Source organism: Strigops habroptila, chromosome 1, assembly GCF_004027225.2.
Source record: "Strigops habroptila isolate Jane chromosome 1, bStrHab1.2.pri, whole genome shotgun sequence".
Classification (NCBI taxonomy): Eukaryota; Metazoa; Chordata; class Aves; order Psittaciformes; family Psittacidae; genus Strigops; species Strigops habroptila.
In genome coordinates, this window is record NC_044277.2 from 130,904,244 (window position 1) to 130,929,418 (window position 25,175).

The 25,175-nt window shown below is 38.8% G+C and overlaps 1 protein-coding gene across 1 annotated transcript in view; it reads right to left on the reverse strand.

The window, feature by feature from the left end:
* Window positions 1-25,175, reverse strand: part of IGF2BP3 (insulin like growth factor 2 mRNA binding protein 3) — a 116,083-nt gene that overhangs the window by 86,215 nt on the left and 4,693 nt on the right. The window contains exon 4 of the mRNA XM_030481247.1: window positions 3,914-3,962. Within this exon, the coding sequence (XP_030337107.1) occupies window positions 3,914-3,962 (49 nt within the window). The remainder of the gene's footprint in view (window positions 1-3,913; window positions 3,963-25,175) is intronic.

The window sequence follows — 25,175 nt, forward strand, 5'->3', positions numbered from 1 at the left end:
CACTTATGGAGCATGGGCACTGATCCAGAGTCCTCAAACCCAGACAGTCCAGTGAGAGAAAGGGAAAAAAAATGCAAGTGACCTCCAGGATGAGCAGAGAACACGATCCTGGATAAGTCCTTACCACTCCAGACTCCAATTTCAGTCTGCGGTAAGTCTTAAGTTTTCTTAGTTCAGAGAAAGATGCTGCCTTCCCTCCACCTCCAGTTTCTCCTAGCTGGGCAAAGAGTACAAGAGTACCAACCCACACATACAGAAACATTGCAGAACCTTGCCAAAAATCTTCTTGTGAAGTTCAAATTAATTACCAGGCAAGTTCTGTACAAACTTAACCTTGAATGCCTTGGAATACATTAGAATTTTATCTTTTACAGCTGCACTTTAAAGGTGAGCTCTTCAGGATAGCAACCCTGTGGGGTTCTTTCAATGTAGTAACTCGGCAGATTATAGTAGGTCATTATCTGCCTTTCTTCTACCACTTAACCCTGAATATGGCCTAAAAGAGCTTATCTTGCCTTTTTTTACTTATACCATAATGGGTTAAGTACAAAGGAAACTCTTACATTACCCAGGGGAAACAAAGTCCAGCTGCTACGGCTACTTCTAAGAGTCAGTATTTTGTTCAGGAACTTCAACCTATGTGAAGGAAAAAATCGTTGGAACATTTTTCTCAAAATGCCAGCCAGAAAAGCGAATAGTTAATCTGAATTTGTGAACTTGGTTTATGAAGTTTTATTAATAAATGCTTGTTACTCTGGCCATTTACACCTAGTTTTCCGAGCTATATGGAATAACTAGGTCAAGTGTCCAACCTCATGAGTCTTCAGGATACCCGGTTTCTTCCAAGTGGAAGTCAAGCTTTCCTTAACATTAATGTTTTCTCTCTTCCATGCTACTAAAGACTCTAGGTTTTGCTAAATAGATGCACATGCTTCTTAGAAACATAAGAGGGTACACCAGTGAAACAGTTCCAAGGTTTTCACAGAAAATTCATTACTCTGGCATTTCACGAATCTTAAGAGCCAGCTTCCATCCACATAGAAACCACACCATCCATATTGACAACGGGACACCTTCCTCAGCTGATGTACCACAAAACATTCTCAATTCAGAAAAAGCTTCAATTTATTCCCTGAATATTTTTCTGGTTTTGAAAATACTATTCTCTGGGGTGCTCAGGAGTGGGAACTACTACCAAACTCTGCTGTACTTCACACTACAAACACTACAGCTCTACTCTATTCCTGTAGGACCAGCATTCCTTCTGCTCTTCCAGACCTGCTTTCTACAAACCCAACAACCTGCATTTGAGAACATCATGGATGCCTTCCTTATTACAAGAGATTTTGTGGGTGATGTGTTGTAAGCCAAGGACCATCTCTGTTGGGTGTGGATGTGCACAGAGATGCTGCTTGGGTCTAAGCCTCATGAGGGCCCAGGACTTACAGATACCACTACAACACACTGGCAACAAGAACAGCTGTGGAGCACCGAACTAGACACACGCACACTGACTGCTTCCCATATAAAATGCTTGTTTTCTATAAAAAGCAAAATTAAAACAATTATTTCAAAACTTAAAAAAATACTTTTGCAAAGAATGACAAGGTAGCCTTCCTAATAATGGTTACACAAAAAAAATTCATAACATAAATCTTTCCTGTTCTTTTCACATGTCCCTATGTCACTGTAAAAAGAAAAGTGTTGCAGGGTACTCTGTGTGTTTTGTATTTCAATATCAAATATACGTGAGGGCTGAGAGACTGAACTAACCTAAAGACATCTTTCATCAGTTGTTTTTGGTTTGGTTTTAAGGATTTCACACCCATTAGAAGTCAGTCTTGATTCAAGCAATTAACAAAGGAGTGATGAGGCAAGCAGATTGGCACAGAGGGACTATAAGACACAATTTGAGTAAAATTGCTCCAGCTGCCACGCATGTGCATGTACACATGTACGTACACACCATCCCCTCAGAAAATATTATGCAAGAACATTGCTTCAATAGAAATTCCTTTTTATATGTATAAACTTTTAAACTCTCCCTCCCAAGCAACTGGTTGCAGGAAAGACTTGTTTTAAGGAGGAATCATCCAAAACTTTCTTACAGAGCTCAAAGAAAGTTTTTGCAAGGTCTTTTAGCACCAGGAAAAAAAAAAAAAAAAAAATGAGAGAGAAATCCCAAGATAAGCTGGACATGAGACAATTCCCTGGTTGAATTAATCACCAGTTGCTGCATGTTGTCATCAGCGCTCTTTTGAGAGCATACAGAACTTACCTGCTTAGTGCAGAAGTGACAGACCGACAACACTTACAAAGGAAAACTTTAGGAAGTTTGTGGACAAACTGTCCTTGGCAAGCAGCCCTGATGTTGCAAGAGAATGCAAAAGTACTGTAGGGGTTATTTTGGGGCCTCTAAATTCTGTGCCCCGACAAAGGGTCAGGTCTGTACAAGCAACTTTAGGATATCTAGGCAAGGTTGAGATGATGCTAATAGGGACAACTTTAACTCTTGCTTGGGAACTTTAGGAAGATACAGTGTTTTAAAAACTGGAGCAGAAAGAACATCTGTCTGAGACCAGATGTCACCACACAAACTACAGCAATGGAGAAGTAGAGGGAAATCACTTAAAAATCAGGAAGCAGATAGGCAACAGAGTAGATACCTATAACATATAAGCAGTAATAGCTACATACATGTAAGAAGGGACAAGCAGGTTGATGCATTTTTATGTACTTTGCTCAACAGGGCTTACATCTGTTTGTTCACATTTTTCTGAATCATATACCTCTGCTCTGATACTGTTCCTACACAAAACCCTCAGAGGAAGTTTGTACCAAAATAAAAGTTAATCCTCAAATTAGTCACCCTCGACCATTTCTACTACTACACTTGCCAAAAAAAAAAAAAAAAAAGCAGTTCTGAAATTGAAGTAAAAGGTGAATATGGTTCAACTGAGGGGAGCACATGCTTCAGGAAGTGTAGAAGAAATCCTTATACTGACAGCGCACACCAGAAGGGCACATTGAAGCAATGAGAGGTGGTGTGTGCTGATATCTTACAGAACCCCTGCAGATGATAGAGCAATGCCTCTGTTTTTCTCCAAAGCAAGGAAGCAATGAGGGAGGGCAAACAAAGAAGTAGCTACAGATGGAAAGCCAGACAAGAAGGCAGACCAAACCTGCTAAGAGAACAATGCTACCAGAGCTTTAGCCTCAAACCCACCACCCTCTAATCTCCCTCAGGCAAAAGGATGACTTACCACTAGTATAACATGAAAACAACATTTTAAACATATACAAGGTAGAAAAACAGTAAAAAACCCCAGATCTGTTCTTACAGGAGCCCATCTACTGCAAAAATTATGTTACTATTTGCGGAGTGTAAACAGCAAGTATTCAATATACTAGCAAGAACTAGCAAATGTAATAGCATGAGCAAATAATTTGTGATACCACCACCACTTTAGAGAAACAAGGAAAACAAAAAAAAAAAAAAAAAAAAACCCAAACAAAAAAAAAGAAGGATCAAATTATTAGCATTTAATTTCTGGTTTTGGCCAAGTGTTTACATATGAACTTGTATTAAGTTTACTGAACTCGTACACCAGACAGGTCCGAAATGGACAAACTTTCAGTCAAAGAGAGTGACTGCACCAGGAAGTTAGTATTCACCAAAGAATCCATGTCAACATTTTTTATGGTTAACTCGGAGAGCAGAAATGAAGGCAGTTATCTGAATTGCTTAGAAGGCTCTATTGTTTCCTCTTCCAAAGGATTTCTCCCCAGAACAGAATGGGTGGTGTGTGCAAAGCAAGTGAAAGGTGGGGGAAGGGGAAGAGTCTTGTGGATAAAGAGAGAAACAGAAACACAGTTTTTAGCACAGATACCGATTTTTAAAGTAACTTCCTACCTCCCACTGCAAGTGAGGCGGGATATTTCTGATCTGAAGCTTCCGACTCCTGCAGATAAATTAAAGAAAATAGTTTAAAAAAAAAAAAATAAGAAAACATTATTGCGAGATAGACTATACATAGTGTCATACATTTAAGCATCTGTCATACTAAAAGGGGCAAAACCAAATACACAACTCAAAAAAACCCCAACAGATCGCTGGGGAGAATGTCAGGTCAAAACCATTTCAAGTCCAAAGAGCTGTTACAGAAATACTTGTTACATGTTTGACAGCTGTTACATTTCATGAGGTCTCCACTTTTCTTGAAGACTATTTCTATTTCAGCTTTAAGGCCTCCAGTATCTAATTCTCCGCATTATAAATGGGTGTGATAATCCCATGTATTTGTACTGGGCTCCCCTCCACACACTTGGAGAATTTCTTTTTTTACTTCTTTATTTTTTTTTAAGTCACCAAGAAGGTACGTCAGGATTTTACATCCCCTTCAAGGAAGAGAATAAAAATTTGAATACATATATTCACTCTGATATTAAGATACTCATTAGCCTAACAACGACTGTTTTCTAACATTTAGTTGGCTGGTTTGTCCACCTCTGATCAGGACGAAGGGGCAAGAATCAGTAAATTCATTGTATTTTCAACCCAAATTTACATCAGTTTTCACTTATCTAGTAAACAAAACATTCACTTTGAAGTGCTACTGCAAAGCCTAGCAGCATGTTGGCTGCCTTCACAGCCAAGTCCTTTGTCTCCTCCCTTCCCCCAAAGTGAGAGAACAAATAAATGCCAGAGATGCCACAAAACCCTTGGGATTCACAGGAATGTGTAGATTAGCACAGTTTCAGCTGGGCTCAGGTAGGGCATGCTGGTTGGGTCAGCCTGGCTACCCTGGGTAGACCTGGGGAAGGGAGAGGGGACAACACAGTGCAGTCTAGCTTAGATCTCAACTACATTTTGGTTCACCAAAGGAACCAAAGTAAGTGTCTTGTGTTCAAACATTCAGTTTTACTCAGTGTTCTACTTGCTCAATACTGACCTCTCACAGAAAAACACTTCATGTTTTAGGACCTTGTTATAGCAGAAGTTTGTTAAAGTTATACAGACCAGCAAAATCTCGCAACAAAACACGTTTCAGAGATGCTCCCATCTAGCAATAAAATCATAAGCTTTCATTTCCCCCCCTCAGATCGGTTTAAAATACACTCCTTTCCCTCACACCACCACCAACCACCCACACAGGCCCACAGCGAGTGTTTTATGTCTTGAAATGCTCTTATCTAGGCTTTGTTTGGGGCCCAGCCAGAGCTCCCAGCACAAAGCCACCTTGTCCAAACTTCTCCTCATGTGGAGTCATCACCCCAATGCTGCGGTGACCATGAAATCAAGCAATAAGTGCATTTTCTCCAGAAAAGATGAACAGGTTTCGGTCGTGCAGCATTTCTCAGCTGTTTTCACTCCCTCTCAAGCAAGTAAGAGCCAATTTCAGCATTTGATCATTTAAATAGGCGGAGAAGGAAAACCCAAACTGCACACAGCTCCCTTTAAGCTTTCATTTCCAATAAAGCAAAGAAAGAGTCAGGAGATGCTTCACTGTAATAAGGACAGGGGTGAATTTCCTTGAAGTCTGCAAAAATTTCCTTCAACTGTAATCTCAGCTGGTGATGCTGGTACAAAATAATCACCCTAATATGATATACTGCTCCAAAATATCAAAGTAATCTCACACAGCAACCGGAAACTTGAAACTGGGGTCCTAAAGTAGAACATAAAAGGGGATGCTCCTTCAATATTAAAAATACCGGGAAGTTTCAATGCAGAAAAATCCCAAACCACAGAATTGGCAGCCAATACGCTATTCAATGTGCTTCAAACTGCGTCATGCAGTTAGTCTTTCACACTTGTAGATTCAAATTAAAATCCATTAATTTCTTAGCAAGGAGTGCTACTCACAGAAGGAACCGAGCACGCAACAGCCCGACCAGTGCACCAACAGGTGTCATCCCAGCTCCACACAAAGCTAGGTAACAAATGCTCATGCTGAGCAGTGTGGATTCACTGCTGAAGAGGAGAGGTGGAAAAGTCCTTTCCAGAAGCACCTATACAAGTTTCATACACACAACTGGCACCTCACATTTAATTTCAGAAGGAAAACCTACATATCTTTTCCTTTACCAGCACCTACAAGATGGACCAGAGAAATAAAGCAATCTCTGCATTTACTCAACAGTAAAGGATGTAACACAAGGTTTGGGTTTGTCTGTTTTATTTCCAATCTGACTTTGAGGGACTGAAAAGTTTGATGCAATTTATAAACTTTTTCCAGCCAACATTTGCAGCACAGAAATAACTTGAACATCCTGAAAGGGAGGTGGAAGAGGAAGGGAGAGGAGCAAGGAAGAAATGCCGCCTTGAAATTACCAGTTCCTCTACCACATTCACAAAGAGCCAAAGGAAATGGCAAGCCAAGTACAAAACGGGTGCAGTCCCGCTGTGCACCTCAATTTATGGCAATAGTGAGACACCTATTGTACAAAACTGAAAGGTCACTTCAAAACAAGAATAGCTATATCAACCATCTAATTTGAAATCATTTACACCTTCAGTTGCTTGGCTGCACTGAGAGTAATTTTAACTTGTCACCCAGTGCACACACCTGAAGTCTGGTGTTTATTGATGTATGTGAAAAATTAATTATTTTTTTCTTTTTTATTATTGACGTATCGCAATTAACAATGAAAAACATTAATGAAGCTTTGCATGGCCAAGAGAGGAATCACACAGAACCAGTGTAACATAAAAGATCTCGAGCACCTTTGGGACATCTCCATTTCAGTTACTATGAGCCCCTATTAAAAAAAAAAAAAAAAAAAAAAAATCTAAATATATTTCTTAAAACTACCTAAAAATACGCAAAGCTTGTAACCTATTTCCCCCTCTAACCTTCTTCTCACACAAAAAGACCAGATAGAAAATACAAAAGTAGGTTTTGCGCTCCCAGGACCAGAGAGAGCACTGAACTAGCAGCAGGCAGACAGAGCTGGAATCTCCCATGTGCTGCGATAACCTGCGCAGCTCCGGCTCAGATACACTGCTCCTCCCATCCTTCTCCTGCACTTTGGCAGCCCTGTGCAGCTCCTCTCTGCGGGATGGCATTACGGATTTGCAGTCACCTCTACTGCATGCATATGAGCCCTCTGAGAATGAGCTCCCACCTTCCGCAAGAAAAATCCTAAACCAAATGCAGATGTATAGCAAAGAGTAAGGGACAAAGCTGGGTCTAACTGAATTTACTAGAGCGCAACAGCTTTCATGAGGGTGGGTTCCAATTTCAGAAAGCACGCTTTTGCACAGGGACAAAATCCTACACCATAGGTGGGGAAAGGAAAGAAAAAAATATGCGATCTACCCTGAAATTTCATCTACCCTGAAATACTCTCCCATCTCAGACAGTGACAGCTCTTATAGGGTGCTTTCCATCTTCCTCATAACCTATTTTCCTCAGCAAAATACAGTACATGCGAAGCTGCTATACCTGTCACATCCCAGGTAGCATAAACCTACAGAAGATTTTGGTTTATCTTGTTGTGAGATAACCTTAAGTTTTGCTACTTTATAACTACCTGCAATCATACTGAGTGTGTAAGACAAGAAATTGTCCTTTCAAATTCCACAAAGATATTTTAATACAATAGTTTTATTTAATACATAGCTCACCTAGTCTTAATTCCTCAGTAAAACATTGCCAACATATCTTAATGTGACTCATGTAAGCCGTGTGTATGCACTTTTTCCAGTTTAAGCATATTTTTTAATTAACTTCTTCCATTCTAAATAGGCATTGCACATCAACTGAAGAAAAAAAAAAAGGTCTGGGCAAATTATGTTTGTGCACTGTGTCATATGAAAGTTTTTGAAAGCTACCTATAGTTCACAGCATTTGAACAGGTATTACTGCTTGTTTCTCTTCTTCAAGGACACTCAAAACACCTTTTACTGGGTAAGAAGAAAACAGACTTCTCTGGTTTCTGTACAAGGTTAGTCCGTAAGCAATTATTTGGCAATAATTTACTTATCTTAGGAGGAATTACACGCATTCTAATTCTTCTTTTCAGATACTATGCAGGTAACTGGATTCAGTTGGTTCAAGCCACTGCTGATGACCATATATCAATATATTTATTTTGGGGGTGTTGAAATATGGAGCCTCGTGTTTAGGGGACCTGAATATCTCTGCAAGACTGAAAGCAATCAAACAAAAAGACATCATTGTGCCCCTTCACAAGGAAAGCAGTGTATTTATGTTACCTGTGTGTGCAGAGGCAGAAAGGGCAAAGTACCATAAAGATGGACAATCTACTAAAAGCCATCTTAGCGATCTCTGAAGGGTAAAGATCTCATATGTAAATACAGATAAATACATGCACAAGGACACCCAGTGCTCGCAACCCACAAGAACCCTCCACACATGAAAATACTAAACATGTCTTAGAGAAAAGGTGGTGGGAGGACAGAAAGAAAGAACCCCACAATTTCAGCTTTCTTCCTTTTATATGTACCCTTCTCTCTCTGCTCTCCCTATATACATCACTTTTTTTCTTCAACCTATCAAAATCCTCTTGGGCTAAACAAGTCTCAAGAATCGTCCACTTTGCAACCCTGCATTAAATAAAATCTCACTATGCGCTTTCACTTGCTGATACGATCTCACTGTATGCTTTATGTGACATTTAGCAAAGGCAAATCATGCAAGACCTGAACCTCCCCTTAAGGGGCAATAATTTTAAAAAACAGGAGATAGACAGTTATAAAGCAAATAGCAATAAAGTGTCATGCTTTTGCTCACAGTTCAAAATTTTTTGTGTATCTCATGGTGTATCTCATAGGTGTGTCAGAATTAGACTGTTTCAGAAGGGAGCATACACAAATATCAAAGCAATTCCACACTGTTGTTGTAGCCACACTCTTATCAGACCCTTCTCCCCATCCTCCCTCCCTCTCCTCAGGGACCTGCTGCCTGCTGCTCCTTAATTCCCATTTCTCAACAATAACACCATGTAATAGTCTCTTATTTCAGCAGCCACATAAACTACAGAGTGTTAATGCCTTAAACCCTCACAGCATATACCTACTCTTTTTAAACAAGAGTCCATGGGAAAAAAAAAAAAAAGTAAAACATGTTTGAAAGGAGATCAAGTGAACATCGACAATGTTAGTCCATTCAATTGTTTGAACTCAATCCTGATGGGATAGAAAGTAAATGCTCTACCTTTCCCACTCTTTGGAACATGCAAAGAGCAAGAGCTTATTCATCTCATCCATTCTATGTAGACGCTACTATACTGGTTACCTGGAAAAACTCTTGGCACCTCACACCAACAGACACAGAGTATGCCGATACTCAAGTGCTGTTACTCCCCAGTACTGCCTCCAAATTTGCACTCCCCTGGCTCCGACAGCTACGCGTGATGCCCCTGCAAACCCACTTGCCTCAACAACCCTTTTTCTCCCCAAGTTGCATGAAGATAAAAGCTGTCATTTCTCAAGCTGACTTCACTGACAACACAAACTTAACATAGACAGCTGGAGATGAAATATTAAGAAGAAAAAAAACCACACACACACCCACCACGCAACGAAAAACCCGCTCTGGACTGTGGCTAATGCCATACAATAAAAGAAAACTTCCGTATAAATAAAGTCCTGACATGAACAGCCATAGAAACAAAGTTGGTGACTCCTGTAGCCAAATGGAAAACTGAATTTATAAGGGAAGGGGAAAAGGTGTCCTATTGTTTAGTCTGCAGCCAGCAAAACAAACACAGGCAAGAAAAACCTAACACGAAAAGCTACCCCCACACATAGACTTTATCAGTTTCTCCCCCTCAGGTTGCTTCAGATACTGATGCTTGATCACAGCAGAGTGAATCAGAGTTTCTAAGGCTCTTTAGGGAGGCAAGTAGGTTTACAGGACGAAAAAAATTCCTTAACTCTCAATACACATTAGTGCAGTTGTGGAAAAACACAGAGGCAGACTTTTTAATTACAAGGTGAGGGGAGGGGGGTTCTCATTCTCTTCATTGTAAATGTAGGCAATGATATAGATTAAGCTGCCGAAGCAGCTTGTCCTGTAAGAGGTGCTGCAGCCTCTGCCTGCTGCCTGACTTCACACTGAAACTCTGTGGGTTTAAGAAATTCTTTTGGTCTTTGCAAGTTTTTCACATTTGATTCCTGAAAGCACTTAAAGTGCTGAAAGTAAACCCATCCAAATAAAAAAAAAAAAAAAAAAAAAAAAAAAAAAAGCTTAAGCAATGTGCATTCTAAGCCATCTTTTTATATATATAAAATTTTATGTCTATACACACAGTTTTATATATATATGTCAATTTGCTTACTCACATGTTGTTTTGAGAAATAAAAAAGCAAAGGGTCACACTCCCTACTTACACAGAAGCTATACAAAATCTCTGTTAAAAACCCACTCAAGTTCAGTAAATTGTCAAACAGAGATTTTTATATCACTTCTATTAAAAGGTAATTGATTTCTAGTGTATATTATGAGGTACACTAATGACAGCTACTGTATTTTATCAGATTGTGAACCTGAAAGTTCATCTTGATGAACTTACTTTACAGAAGAAAGGAAAATAATTTCAAATACTGACTTGCTAACAAACATCACCACTTCTTATTTTTACACACTGATCTGGACAGCAAAATACTTGAGGAGGAAATGTTACTGCTCCAATTTCAGACCCAAATCAGCAATTCAAGCAGACAAAGCTTGTCTAAGCCACAGGCAAACTGCAGCAATACTCTTCTTTGTGTTGCCTCATATTTAATCCCAGACCTGGATTTAAAAGCACTCTGTACTACCACTCAGAATAAGGATTTTCCATAAAATTTAGACAAAAGAAATTTTTTTCCTCAAAGCTCATGCAAGACATAATGGTTGGCTCCTAACTACCTTTTTCCTCTTTCATCTCACACATACAACCCGCCAAAGTAGCTGCTTCAGAGAGCTGTATTATCTCAGCATTCAAGATGAAAATCTAGCTCTTGGATTACCTCACAGAACCCTCTGTGCTGATGATCAAATTTCCTACCAGTGCCTGCGAAACATCAGATTTGCTTACTACTACTTTCCACCAGGACAAACAATCAGAAAGCTGTCCATGGAGCCAGCACACCACGCAGCTGCACTCCCTAAAGCCACCAGCCGAACCACAAGGCACAGGGCTGTGCCCTCCTTGCAGGATAAGCTCAAATACTCCGAAAACAACTGGATATCTGTGGACAAGATGTGATAGCTCAAGAAGCACAACCAGAAGATCCAAGTTACGTCATTACAAGATAGGTAAATCAACCAATGTAAGTCTGACTGGCTTTCACCTATAACCGTTTGCTTCAGGATTTCAGTTTGACAATTCTTCACATCACTAATTAGACTAAAAGCTTATATTCATTATTTGCAAATTCCCTGGAGTGGTCCATAAATACATTTTAAAAAGAAAGAAAATTCTAAAGATTCTGCCATTACCATATTAATGTTGAATCACTCATTTTTAAAAAACTTTCATTTTTCAGGTGTTATTAATAAGAAAAGGCTGTTAAGATTTTTAAATCTTTTTAATTAAAGAATCAAACAGTGCTTTAAATTTGATGGGAAGTTCCAGTATCCTTCAGGAAAATGGGCTTTCATGTACGTTTGGGGTTTCTGACATTTCAGACTTCTTCTCTTCCCCCATACTGAAACTCTTTGGAGAAACTGAAATTATTTACTGTGGGGAGAGAGCGGGTGGTCCTGGTTCCAATTGGGGGATGAGGGGTGCTTGTTGGGGGGTTTTTTGGAGGGGGGAAGTGGTTTAGGGGTTTGTATTGTGGGGTTTTTTTACCCCATTTGTTGCAGGGCTGGTGTTTTGGGGTTACCCCCCAAATGTCACAGTTTCTCTTTCCCTTCTCCTCCTCAGAGTAGGGGTCTGTATCCCTTAAACAATTGTACTACTGAGCTGATTTTGTTGACCAAGGATTTTAGAGCTGTGGTCACTTGCCATTTATTCTCTTATCCCACCACTAACTGGCAATTAACTGGGATGTGGATAACAGTGAAAACACTCAAGAGGTATGTGAAAGACTGAAAATAATATCTTTAAATGCAAAAGTGCTTCTAAACATGCAGAAAAAATGTCTACTTAAAACCCTAACCAGTATGAACCAGTAGTCCTATAAGGATGGGACACAATGCTTATCTTTCATCTTTCTCCTCTCCACCCCTCCTTTCCTTCGGCCACCAAAATAGCCAAAGGCTTCTTCTCTCCCGTCACCTGCTTTCCTAGTGATCACGAGGGCTGCCAGTTGAAGCAATCAGTATTTCCATTATGGACTAACTGTGAAGTTTTACATCAGCTATAAGAAGAAGCTCTAGATTGAAACTTGCCACGATGTCCCTACGATACATGGCCAAGTTAGAGACTGGGGAGCCGTAGATAGGGAAATTAAAAGGGTTTTTTTTCTTGGGTTTTTTTTTTCTTGTTTTTTAAGATTTTCAGGGAATTCAGTTCATTTTTAAAGAGATGAAGGAGGAGAAAGAAATAGTGCAGAATTCTTCAGTATCAATTCTGATGTAGGATACTTCAGTGTCAATTCTGAAGCAAAATGTGTTACCAAGGGTTGAATAATTAAAAAAGCCAACAAGATACTTTGTTCCACAACGCGGCAGCTGGCTACACCCTCATAAGTGCTTTGATTTCACCTGTCTTCCCTACTACCATCACTCACTCCACACGAGCTTGCACATCAGTTAGAAACCCGGTGGAAATATGTGACACATATCATGTACAATGTAAAAGTTCTGGCAACTGGTTTTGTAGGGGAGGTACAGCACCAGATCAGACCTTGCCTTAACAATAGCTCAGTGATTTACGCTCATCAGATTGAAGCGCCTAGATTTCAAATTGAAATATCTAAATAAAATTAGCAGCATTCATAGACTAACTCAGTGGCCACCATGCTGCTGAGACCAACTCTCTCAACCACGAGCCTTGTTTGCAGAGAATGTCAGAAATGCTTTCCAGATTCCTTATGCCACAGCTATAGACACGGAGTCTGACCCATTCTGGTCTCTTTCAGGTCAGGTTTAAGCGAAACTGAAGTTGTTCATACTCAGTTTAAGTTCACTGAATGCTCCAGATTAACCAGTCAAATTCAGTTCTGGTTTGGGGGTTAGAGGGAAAGCAAAATAAGGCTTGAAGTAAAATAACAGGCATTCCTCCGCCTATACACTTAAACCACGTAATTGGGAGACCTCTGTTACATAGGCTTAGAGAGCAGGGAACTCTACTTGCTACTTTTTTGCTAATAAATATCCGATTTAAACCTTTCAGGTTGAGAACAAGCTACTGTAGAGCTTAGACTAAGCCAAGCATTAGGGTAGTTCAGGGACTCATCCCAGTGCAGACTTCTCTGCTGCCTCGCAGTTCCACCTCACACACAGACTTTTAAAAGAAAAACCTCTTTGCTGCCTTTCCTAGGCTACTTTACCAAAAAATGGCACAAATTAATGTCCAATTCCTAAAACAATCTCAGTAAGCAAGGATTCCTGAGGGGGTTGGGAAATGGAAACATACTGAAATGCTCATGATGCTGAAAGCACTATCTAACTTCAGAAAGCTTATGTACTGTAACTAGAATAAATGAAAAATCCTGCTTAGTCTGATTTTAAGTACATATGTAAACTTCAGCTAACAGGCAGGCTTGCTAGCATTTTCGAATCTCTTCTGTGATATAAAAGGATATTAATAGGGGCAAACTATTTCACTTAGGAAACTGTCTATATAATAGTATCTAAAAATATTAATAAAGTCCTAGTGCTTAAAAGAACAAAATAAACTTAAAGCAGACTTAATGAGCACAGAGTAAATCAACACTCTCAAATGTACAGCCACACATTTCATGCTTTTCCAGTGTTTAAAACCACTCTTAAAGAATGTAGTGCATATGTGTGTCTGTGTACATGCACATGCATGCATGTCTTTCACTCTGCATCCATCCTGGCCAAAACTTCCATTTGTATTTCTTTTTTTCATAAATACATGTATTACTCAACTTTTCAAGAGGAGAGCTTTATACTGACATGACAATTAAGCATTTAAAAGATACACTGTGCTAATCATCCGTTGTTCTGGCAAAGCCTAATGAAGACCAGCAGTTAGCCTGCTCACATGGCTAAGGGGTTTTTAAAATAATAATTTTTAAAAAGAATCTACCTCCTCATTTCTACTTTCTACCCTTCAAACTCAAAACAAACCAAAAACACGGGCAAGACAAATATCTTCTTTTAAATCTTCTAGACCACACTAACTGGAATAGAGTAGAACACTTCGCCAGTTTTACAACAGAAGAAACGTCAAATTTACCATATTTCCTCCTATGCTTGCTTTAAAATAAGTTCATCCACCTCAAAGGATTCAGTACAAAAAGCCTTATTCATACCAGATAAAAAAGAAAAAAAAACACACCAAGAATTTTTCCAAGATGCACGTGATAGCTAAGACACCGCGCAGATACCAATTCTCACTTTGATGCTCTAGTAATTATTTGACTAGTACACTTTGTCGAACTAATTGAATACCAACAAGAAGAAATAACACTCAAGTGCTGGCCCTTACTAACAGTAATTCCACGTGGTCTTAAACTGATTAAGTGACTTAAAGCAGATGAGACATAACACCTCTACCAGAAGAGTGCTAGAACGTGCAGGGTTTGCACTATCACCACCAAATAATTTTCCCTCCTTTCTCTTGCCCTGTCAAAACCCAAAAGTCATAGCAAGCAACCACTCTTCTGTTTGGCTTTCTCATTTTTATGCTGAATGTCACCAAATACAGAATTTAAAAAGCCATTTCTTTTTCTATACTTAAATTACTTGCAAAGAGAAACAAATTAGGCTTACAGTTTTCAGATATTGCCATTTCTTTTAAGTAATTTTCTCTGAAGAGTTCTCTCCAAAAAATGAAATCCTATTCAACTACATGGAAATTGTGTACACAAAACAGCATCAAATAAAATTATTTCACAGCTATACTTAAAACAAAAAGTTACAAGTTCAGAAAAACTGCTTACTCCCCCCTCAAATCATTTTATCGCCTCAAAGTGTAGAATGCACCATCTTTCAGTTGGGATGTAGAGCTAAATAATTACACACTTTGCACACATACGCGATATTTTCTACATTAAGTTTTGATCTAAAAGCAAGTTACTGGAAAATGTTTAACATGTTTTAAGAAGTTTAATTTATAAAGTGATAACTTCAATGCAAAGTTTTCTATTGTCTACAAAGCTTATTTTCTCCTTTTTTTATAGGGCAATAATTTTGCTCTGGGTAAGTACATCTACACTAGTAAATCCGCATTCACAGTAAACATTTTGTACCAGCACAGTTAAAGCATCACAGCTTGTGCATAAAGAGTCTTTTGCAATTTTTTACATTTACTTAATAGAAATATTGTCTGTTACATCTTTCATTAAACTTAATTTTTATCAATTACCAAACCAAACATCTGTGCTTTGTCATAGCAGCTTTGATTGGTGCACACTGGCTTACTTAATACAATATATGAAAGCAATTCCTGAGCTTTCAGACCAGATCTTAATGAAAGCCTTAGAGCATCATTTCATTCTGCTCAACTGGAAAAGTCAACAAGTAAAATTCAGTTGTTCACAAGTTTTAAATTATGCAACATTTCAATTTTATATTTTCTTTCAAAGACAAGTTATGTTGAAAATCGCTTGTATATAAGGGGTGTGAGAGTATTTTCTTTAATAAACCTTTACAGTTAATATTTAATAATTTCCCCTGCTTTCATAATCCTATAAAAGAACTGCCATGACTTTAAGAAGCAGCATATAAAGCAATTATAGGATAGCCACTATCACCTTTTAAATAACTCCATCATTTTTCATCTCCTTTTGCACAGAAAACATAGAAGATAGTGTATGTTTTAAAGATGAAGATCACAGCAAACATTGACTTTTTACTGTCACTATAGATTTAAATACTGTTACGATCAGAGAACAAAAAAAGAACAGTTTACATTTCTGCACTGAGAAACTGCGCTCTTCACAGAGTGGCATTTACACTATTTTAGTTCACTTAGTATTAAACTGAACAAAACTGTAAATTAACAGCAGTTTTAAACTAACAGAAAACCGGTTAATTCATAAGTGTAATTTACAAGTTAATCATTAATGTCAAGGTTATTTGCATTTGGTAACTTGTAGTTTCCAAAGGCATAGCATTTGCTAGATATGTAGATCAAGATTAGGAACAAAATTCGTGTGAACGATGATGATAATTTTGACCAAGTTTAATAAATTATTTAGCACTTAATTACTTCATATTTAGTTTGTATACAGATGTTCAAGCTTATTATAACACCAAGGCAGTAATTACTATCTTATTTTCACAATCAGACAATACTGATTTGTTAACAGAGATACCTAAATTAGGTGGTACTTGCCGCCACTAGTAGATCAAGCTGTTTTTACCCAAGAACATGGCTTCGCGTAGTTTAAATACACCTTGCAAATCTTTGAAATTCAGCTGTTCCATCTGCATACAGATATGCCCAACAATTGAGGATTTAAGAACATTTTAAAGGAATATAGAGCGGGAGAAAGCTAAAAATACCAAACTACCAAAAAAAAAAAAAAAAAAAAAAAAAGGGAAAGGAAAAAAGGCAAGAAAGCATAAGGAAGACAATAATGTTATAAGATAAATATTCAACCACAGAAAGAAATCATCCTTCTTTCAGGGTTACTGATGATTTTCTGCTAACACTACTGCTTGTATGTCTTCTTCACTCATCTCCCCCACCATCACTCCCCAAAAATTCAGCTGATTTCAAACCATGCCGGCACCAGCTTCGTGCCTAGTATCATACTACACAATAAGAGACAACTACCAGTAACAGCTAGAACTGGAGCTACCAAAAGCCTCAAGACAAAGCAATAGCTCCCTCCCTCTCCTCCCCCAAACCTCAGAGACATGCTTTAATAGTTTGTAACCACATGCACGTTATCCACAGAGTGCAAGGAAAGTTCACAAAGCTGGATGTTAGAGAGAAAAGAAACAGGTCAGGGCACCTGCTCAGCTCCCCCAAACCACGCAAAGTTCTCCTTGTTGAGCCCAAGTCTCATCAGGTCGGACACGCACCACAGCCATCTCCAGAAGATTGTCACTGCTCAAACACCATTTCACCCTCAGGAACTTGCAGGGCTTCATCGTGGTGAAACATGACTAAGTTTTGGCCAGACTTTTCCACGCCTTGCCTTTTTTTCCTTTCTCCTCACCCCTCCCCCCCTTTTTTTTTTTCCTTAAAGGGTACCACCCGGAATGATACACCCAGTGACACAAGTCAGAACTACGTCAAAGAGTGGTTTTCTGTAATACAGAACCATGTATGATTTCCACAAACACTCTATAGCTAAAAAGTTAAGACAGCTTGAACTCGCATTTGAAAAGCCATTTTGAAGGGCTGCAGTACACAACACAGCACTGCTATACAGCAGGAGACTGACGTAACCACACGTGCAATGCTGGATCTATACTGTCGTTCATGCATTCAGAAGTAGCATTTTCATGTTAAGATGCTGAACTTAAACATATGCAAAACCAACAACAGTCACAATAAGTGAACTGTGTGGATCAGGTGATGTGAGCGAAAGGCCCAGGAAGAAAAGCAACGTACATAAGCTTATTATTCGCAACAGAGGCAGGCAAAAGCCAATCCAGAGAGTAAATGCTTCAGTTAAAAAAAAAAAAAAAAAAAAAAAAAAAAAAAAAATCACAAAATTGCTAGTCAAACTCAAAGTTAAAGCAATCATTAGCTCCGTCTAAAAGCTTGTAGGGCTCTATAAATTGTAATGATAAAACTTCTAAATCTTTCCCCAGGATTACTTTCAAGGAGCAATGGGTAACTTCAACTTTATACTGGTTAAACATATGCTAAATACCTGAAAATACAATTTTGCTCATTATTTGAGTTTAATTGAGCAACTGTCATCAAGCCCAGTTGTACAAAGGGTGTGTACTCCACAAATTTCAGTGAAAGTTTACAGTTCTATGTTAAATACAGAATTTCAGGTGTATTTACATGTCAACAATCACTTCTTGTTTAAGAGAGCAGCCAGGGTAGGAGGGGCAGAAATAACATTATTATTAAGAATTCCCTGTCAACTGCATAACAGAAAATTAAAGCTTGTAAAGAGAGGTTTATAACTCATTCTATCTAAACACATTGTTCATGCAAACAAAGCAAGCAGCAACCCAAAGCAAGCTACCAAATAGAACGGGACTTCATCGTTTGCTACTAGAACTCAGACCATCACTGAGAAACAAACTTTGTATTTCATAAATAAAGGGTGACCTACATTTTGATGATCAGAACTTTGTGTGGGGTGTTTGGTTTTTTTGGGGGGTGGATGTTTTGAAGAAAAATAGTTTAATAGAATGAGCATTCTGGTGCATCTTTGAATGAAACAGTATTAGTAGTGTAAGGACAATCTTACACCACTGCTACTGAGCACCAGCGTTAAACTGTGAGGAGAAATCTGGTGATGACCACAGATCATTTAAAAAAAAAAAGAAAATAAGAAGAAAAATCTCTGCTCTGACTCTAGGAACTGTCCATTTCTCCTGTATTTTGCACAGGTTATTAGAAACAGCTTGAATACCTGTGCTATATCCAGGATCCTCCAATTCTTTCCTTAAGTGGAAGTAAATCTACAAGACCACATGTTAAACTACATGCTTACCATGACTTAGTACATATTTGAAATTGAAGGAGTCTGAACTTGTAGACAGCTTTAAATGCCTATCATCCTTGGAAGTTGCACATTTCTTAAAATTATCCTACACTGAAAATTTCTGTGCAGATGCAGAGTTCATACAATCAGGTAACAAGTATCAAGATACTCCAGCACTTCTGTTACGGTCAAAATGAGTATCTCTTGGTTACCAAAGGCAGTTTTTAGCTCTCCATTATACTGTTGCCCACCACCACCTAGAGCTTGCTTAAATAACCAAGCTCCTACTAACACAAAGCTCATGGTATAAAAACTCTTGTTGCTGGTTGACACCAGCTCCCACTGTGATCAATACTACTAAAAGACACTTAGTACCAAATCCCTCTCACTTGACCCTGGTGAAGAGTTCCCTCTGCACACCAGTTTTCCACAAAGAAAGATGTGGTTCATTCAGGGATCTGGTTTTCTTGGTAGGAAAGATCTGTGTGCTCCTTAGAGCACAGCAGTACACATCTGTAACAGACCAGTGTCTCAGTGGTGAGGGGAACCTGTGCACGCTGCTAAACAATTAACAAACTCATTTAAAATATTTCAAAATGTTCCAAGACACAAAGTAATAAATTTAATATTTTTTCCTAACCGTGACCTATTTACAGTTGCCACAAAACTTTCACTGGAAAAATCGCATAAAGTATGTTTATCATAATTCGAATTCATACTAGGAGAAAAATGAGACATGGCTTACATTATAAGTGTAGTCTATTATCTTGGATTAAACTACTACCTAAATTCCCCAAACATCCTACAGATTACATCTGATCAGGTTTTTCAAGTACTGTCCTGAAGAGACATTGTTTTGAAATTTTTACTCTAAGACATGGGAAGAAAAAAGTGAACTGTTCTTCCACGGTAACCAGGAAGCCACCATCACATAGAGAATCTCCTCCACGTGTATAAATCAAATAATCCACTCTGTCACTGAAAATAAATTTCTCACTGATCTGTTCTGTGTTTTAAAACCACTGTGTTTTTTAAGAATAATCCCTCATATCTTTTGCCTTTGTAAGACAATATATGCATTTTCTCTGCCTAAGCTAGAGCAGTTCTGCAAACTCGGTTTCCCAAGAGCCTCCCCTCAGCTCACAGAGGACTTCCTCCGAGGGCAGGGGAGAAGGGGCAGAGAGTGCACAGGATCGGGCCCCAGGATGAAAGCTGTGTGGAGTGATTGCATAGTACAACTCACTCGAGGCTGGGTTTGGTTTTTAACCCCCTCCTTCTCATGGCTAGCCCTCCAAACCTGCTTATTCCTAGAAAATTGGAATCCCATCTTGATCATGCATGCTAGATGTTTAACAGATAATTCCAAATCCAAACACAACAAGGTTTTTTCTTTATCCCTAACCACTATTTAACATCAGGTTTCAGGAAAATAAGTGTTTGTGAACCAAACTAATAACTTCCGATTATTTTTGTTTCTCACTGACAGAAATTTTTGTTCACACAGAATAGAGTTCCCTCTATCTGGAATTTTGATTTCTGCACTACAATATTTAAGTTCCATTAAGTTCAAGAGAGATCCGTTTTTGAGGAAAACTCTACAGGACCTGTACATTTAACATTAGAAAATAAAAATTATTTACCAAAAACAATAAAGCACTGCTATTTTCAAAGAGGAAAATTGTATTAGACACATGGTGTAGACTACATATTTTAAAATAACGTTCCTAAAGTTCAGCTGAGCATGAAAGTTAATCTTTCAAAAGTGAACATTCAGCCCTAGTTGTGCTCAAGTGTATTAGTACCAGCAAAAAAATCCCCAATCTTTCTATTTTTATAAATTCTCCAGATATTTTTAGCTCGTCTTTTCTTAAACTACAAATTATTTTTATGGTAATATAATATTTTAAAATGCATGTGTGTGTATATATATACACACACAGACACATATACACACGCATTCTCTTCAAAACACTCTCTCCATTATTTCTCACCTATCAGACTACAGCCACAAAATTTTCAAGATACCAAAAAAAAATTAAAATGGAATAAGGCCTTTCCCAGCTGAAGACCTTCCATTTCAAAACAGTTTTGTTTCAATACTTAGTCCCATACCCAAGAAGAGTCAGATCCCTCTTTGCCTCATTGTTCTGCCCACTCCTATCCAAATTTTAACTTTAATAGAAATGCCAAATGCCTCATTTTACCTGTTAGAGGCAGGTTTTCGTACAGATTTGCAAAAGGATGGTTTTAGTTGGTGCTGATTCCTTTGCATCATGAGGAGGCAGGCAATAGGAGAGACATTACTGCTAAGGTTATGTTGCGCAGAAGACAGCTTTTATACTATAGGTTTCTCTTGTGCCAGCTGCTGTGATAATACACTTCAGCAAAATAACATTAATTTAGTATAATTTAGTATAATGAATTTAGTATAATTTTCCATTTCAAAATTTCAATGCACTTACAGAAAAAAAAAGGAAAAAAAAAAAAAAAAAAAGGAAAACACCACCTTTTTTACCCCCACTCTTATTGCCATTATACATAGAGTATTTTAACATTTACCCTAATATTGACCCTCGTAATACACTTTATTTGCTAAGTATCCAACTACAGACATTAAGATTTTCTTCTTGGTTAAATGTATGCATCCTTCAATATACACTCACAAACCAATATTGCGAACCTGGAAAGAACAAAACCAGGAGAGAATTTTTCGTTAATTACCTGAAAAGTACCCAAACATACAGGACCTCTTGCTGCCACACAGAAACTTTCAAAGCCAAATTACTTATTCCAGGTGATGAGAAGGAACAACTGCCATTGAAGTACCTACATGGATAAATGTGGCCATGGAGGCTGAGTAATACCAGTAAGCAGTGGGCTTACTAATCACCCCAGCAAAACCCAAACCTAGACATACAGGGAGATTTTTAGATTGCACATTCAATATTTTCTTTATTTGGACAGCAAATGTAATACTCGTAAGACAGTAAAGATGCAGGATAGAAAGACATACGCTTGACATGCTTGGGGGGGGGGAAAAAAGGGATAGAAGCCTCAGACTAAAACTATAAAATAATGCACAAGTATTTCTGGTGACAATGTCACATTTTGGGATGAAATAAGGAAAAGTTACAGTTTTATCTTAGCTTTCAACAGTAATTAGCATATAACTCAACATATAATTCTATACTCTGCATCATTTGAGATAAAGAATTGGACTGATATGCAGATAAACATTCTGCATATGAAAACAAAATGAGAGAACACGCATTAGAAAGAGAATCATATTGAAGTGCTCTGGATCCATATAAAACACCTCAATGTTGGTAAGTGCTTCAGTCCTATTCAAACTTTTCCGCCTATCCCCCTCCCTCTATAAAACATGAAAAGTTATACTTGGATCTTTTAGTGTTTAATTTTTGCACCCATCTCCATCTATTTACTGATGCCAAATAATCAAATTCCAAGAATAAATTTGACTCCTAAATTACAAGGAAAGAAAAAAAAAAAAAAAAAGAAATCCCACATCAGTGTTGCCTTCTGCCTGTCTCCCTGGGCTCATGTAAGGATAAAATCACCACAGAAGTGTCCTCAACTGTGCTCCATGGTACTATGTGTCTATTACTTAAATCCCAGGAGGATAAAATCCTAAAAACTAGGATGACATTAAGGAGAGGACCAGGTCTAAGGAGCAAAGAATCTTTTTTGTGAGGTTCTCTGAAGGGCTAACCCTGTGACTGTGGTTAAGTATATTTTAATTCTGCCTGGGTGCATCTCTCATGGCCATTATGGGAAGCTTCACATTTTCTGCTAGATAGGTAAATCCCAGGCCATTTAAGATTTCTGGGGGTCGAAACTAAGCATTTGAAGTCCACGCAGTTGCTGACCAGAAGCCATAAAAGGACTCCAGCACTGCAGAGTCCTATGCTCTGCACTTAAAAGAGCAACCAAAATGAACACAGCCCCATTTTACAAAAATATCACCTTCAAGGTCTCAAAAATGTTGAGCATGTTATTATCCTGTGATGAGGGGTGAAAACAAGGGAGAAATTAAAAAAATCTAAACATTTCCTCATTATCTTTTACTACCCTTGAATTACACTTCCAAAATGTTACTTTTATATTCCACCCCTTCAAAATTTACCATATCCACACACAATGTAAGATCTACTGCAAGTATGTTCTCAAGGCACCTTCTATAATGGTACCTAATGGGACAGTAGCAAAGGGAGAGCAGGACCAACCTTTCATGACACATGTTTAGAGAGCTCTCTCTCATGGACTCCAGCTTATTTTTTAAAACTGCAACAAGAAGGGATTTTAATTATTATTATTAATGATCAGTGTGAGGAGTCTTAAAAATTAAACTTCCAACAACATAACACTTCACTCGGTTAGCAAAGAATTATCTGTTGTTGCCATAATGTCTTGTTGTCTACGTAGGAATCACAACTACCCAGCTTTGTTTCCACTCTTATTGTAAGCTTTCGAAGGTTAAAAAAAAAAAAAAATTAAAAAATACAAATTTTCTGCTCATATCTGCAAAAATAAGTGTGGGAACAGAAAATAAGAACCCAAAATCATTATGCAGAAGATTTGATTCTTCACTTTCAAAAACATTCTAGTTTGGGCCCAGGCATGGTCCTCTACCTCTTTCTGCAGCAAAGAGCACAAATATGGCCTATAAATGACACATTTTCTATCCTACCTTCTTACATTCAGCGTGTTTCTCCCTGCTTGATATTTACAGAAGTAAAACTAAAAATCAATGCCACTAAATTACTTTTTTTAATAACTGTGGCCATTGTAGCCACGATACGTACTTCAGCCTCACAAAGACATTTCCCACTGCCTTGTGCGCACAAGATACAAACCCTCATTATACTGAAAATTAGCAACACAATCTGATGCCTATCCAACAGCCCTGGAACAGAGGTGGTTGCATGAAGAATTTTGGGCTTATTTTCCTCAAATCAGCCTTGAGATACTTCAGCATTAAAGGTGAAGCACAGCTGCCAGGTCATTGCACTCCCCATCGCACAGCTGATAAAGAGACAGCATTACTTACAAGGTGCACCTTTGCTACTCTCTTCTCCTGATCCTCTCCCAAACACCACCACCCCACCCCCCCAGAAGAAACATAGTGTTTTTTCTCAATAAAGAGCTCTCGAGGTAGGGGGGAAACAAAAAATTAACATTCTAATTGGAAAACCACCTCATCATTACCACAGTTGAGGTGTCATGAGCATTTTGAGCCCCTGAAGGCCCTTGGAGCAGGCATGGTGGACCAGGTCTGGGTAGGAAGCCTATGGGGAGAGGGGAGATAGGGCCAGGAGCCTGAGCCAGGCACATCCCCAGGTGCCCAGAGTTAGCGCCTGCCCTCCCCCCCTCATCACACGCAAGTGACATCAGGGCCATTTGAATAATCAGATTGCAGCTACATCGCCTTGTGAGATACCAGCTGCTCTTGGATTGCAGAGAGGTAGTACCCAAAGCCTAGCACCACAAGTTCCATGGGCATGGGTGCACGTACGCTATGGGCTGCCACTGTCCTCCTCCCGCATTGCTGCTCTGTGAGAAGAAAACCCATCTAAGCAGCGAAGATTGTCACTAACAGTGCTCTGCCTTCCCTCGCAGAGCGTGACTAGCAGTCAGATTTATCACAATGCCTTCTCCAACTTTTGCATAAAGTGACCTAAACCTTTAAATATTGTAATAGCCTTCCTCCACACTGAGGGGTCTGAATGCAGAAACACTGCATTCCTTTGGCATTCCCTTGAGATTTCAATAGTAAGTCAGGAATCTACTCCGAGCTTATTAAATACTTTGCACCTCCCCCAAAATAATTCTCCACCCTTCCATCAAGGAAACCTTGACCAGGCCCCTTCTTTCAACCACAGCGTATCCCCTTGTCTGTTTTTAAATGCTTCCAAGGGGGAAGGGAGGGAGAAAGCCACACACACAGCTCTCTCCTTCCTTCCACAGCAGGTAGGAAGGTAATTTTGCAAACCTGGGTGTGCCCACTTCAAATCTGAAGATCCAGCAAGGGCTGGAATGCAGTGACTACTGGGCCCAAGAATCTCACCCTGAGTAACAAGCCGGGCACACTCCACGTCTTCTGGATTCAGCTCAACTTTATGGCAACCCTAGCTGACACCACCTCTTGACCTTCCTTTCTGTGACAAGGATATGGATTACCAAACCCTTACCCTTTCCTCCCATGCACCTCAGGCGCCTCTGGAGGAAGATACTCACAAACTACCTTTGCAAATGATAACATACACACTCCACAAAAAAAAAAAAACAACATATATATAGACATATTTAAAGAGGTTGTAAGAAGGGGAGCTGGGATTCTCCATGAAGCAGCTTCACAGCAGTAGAGGTCAATACAATGTATTGAATAATTTCAGCACGCTACACAACAACTTTTGCTCTTATGAAGTAATCATTTGAC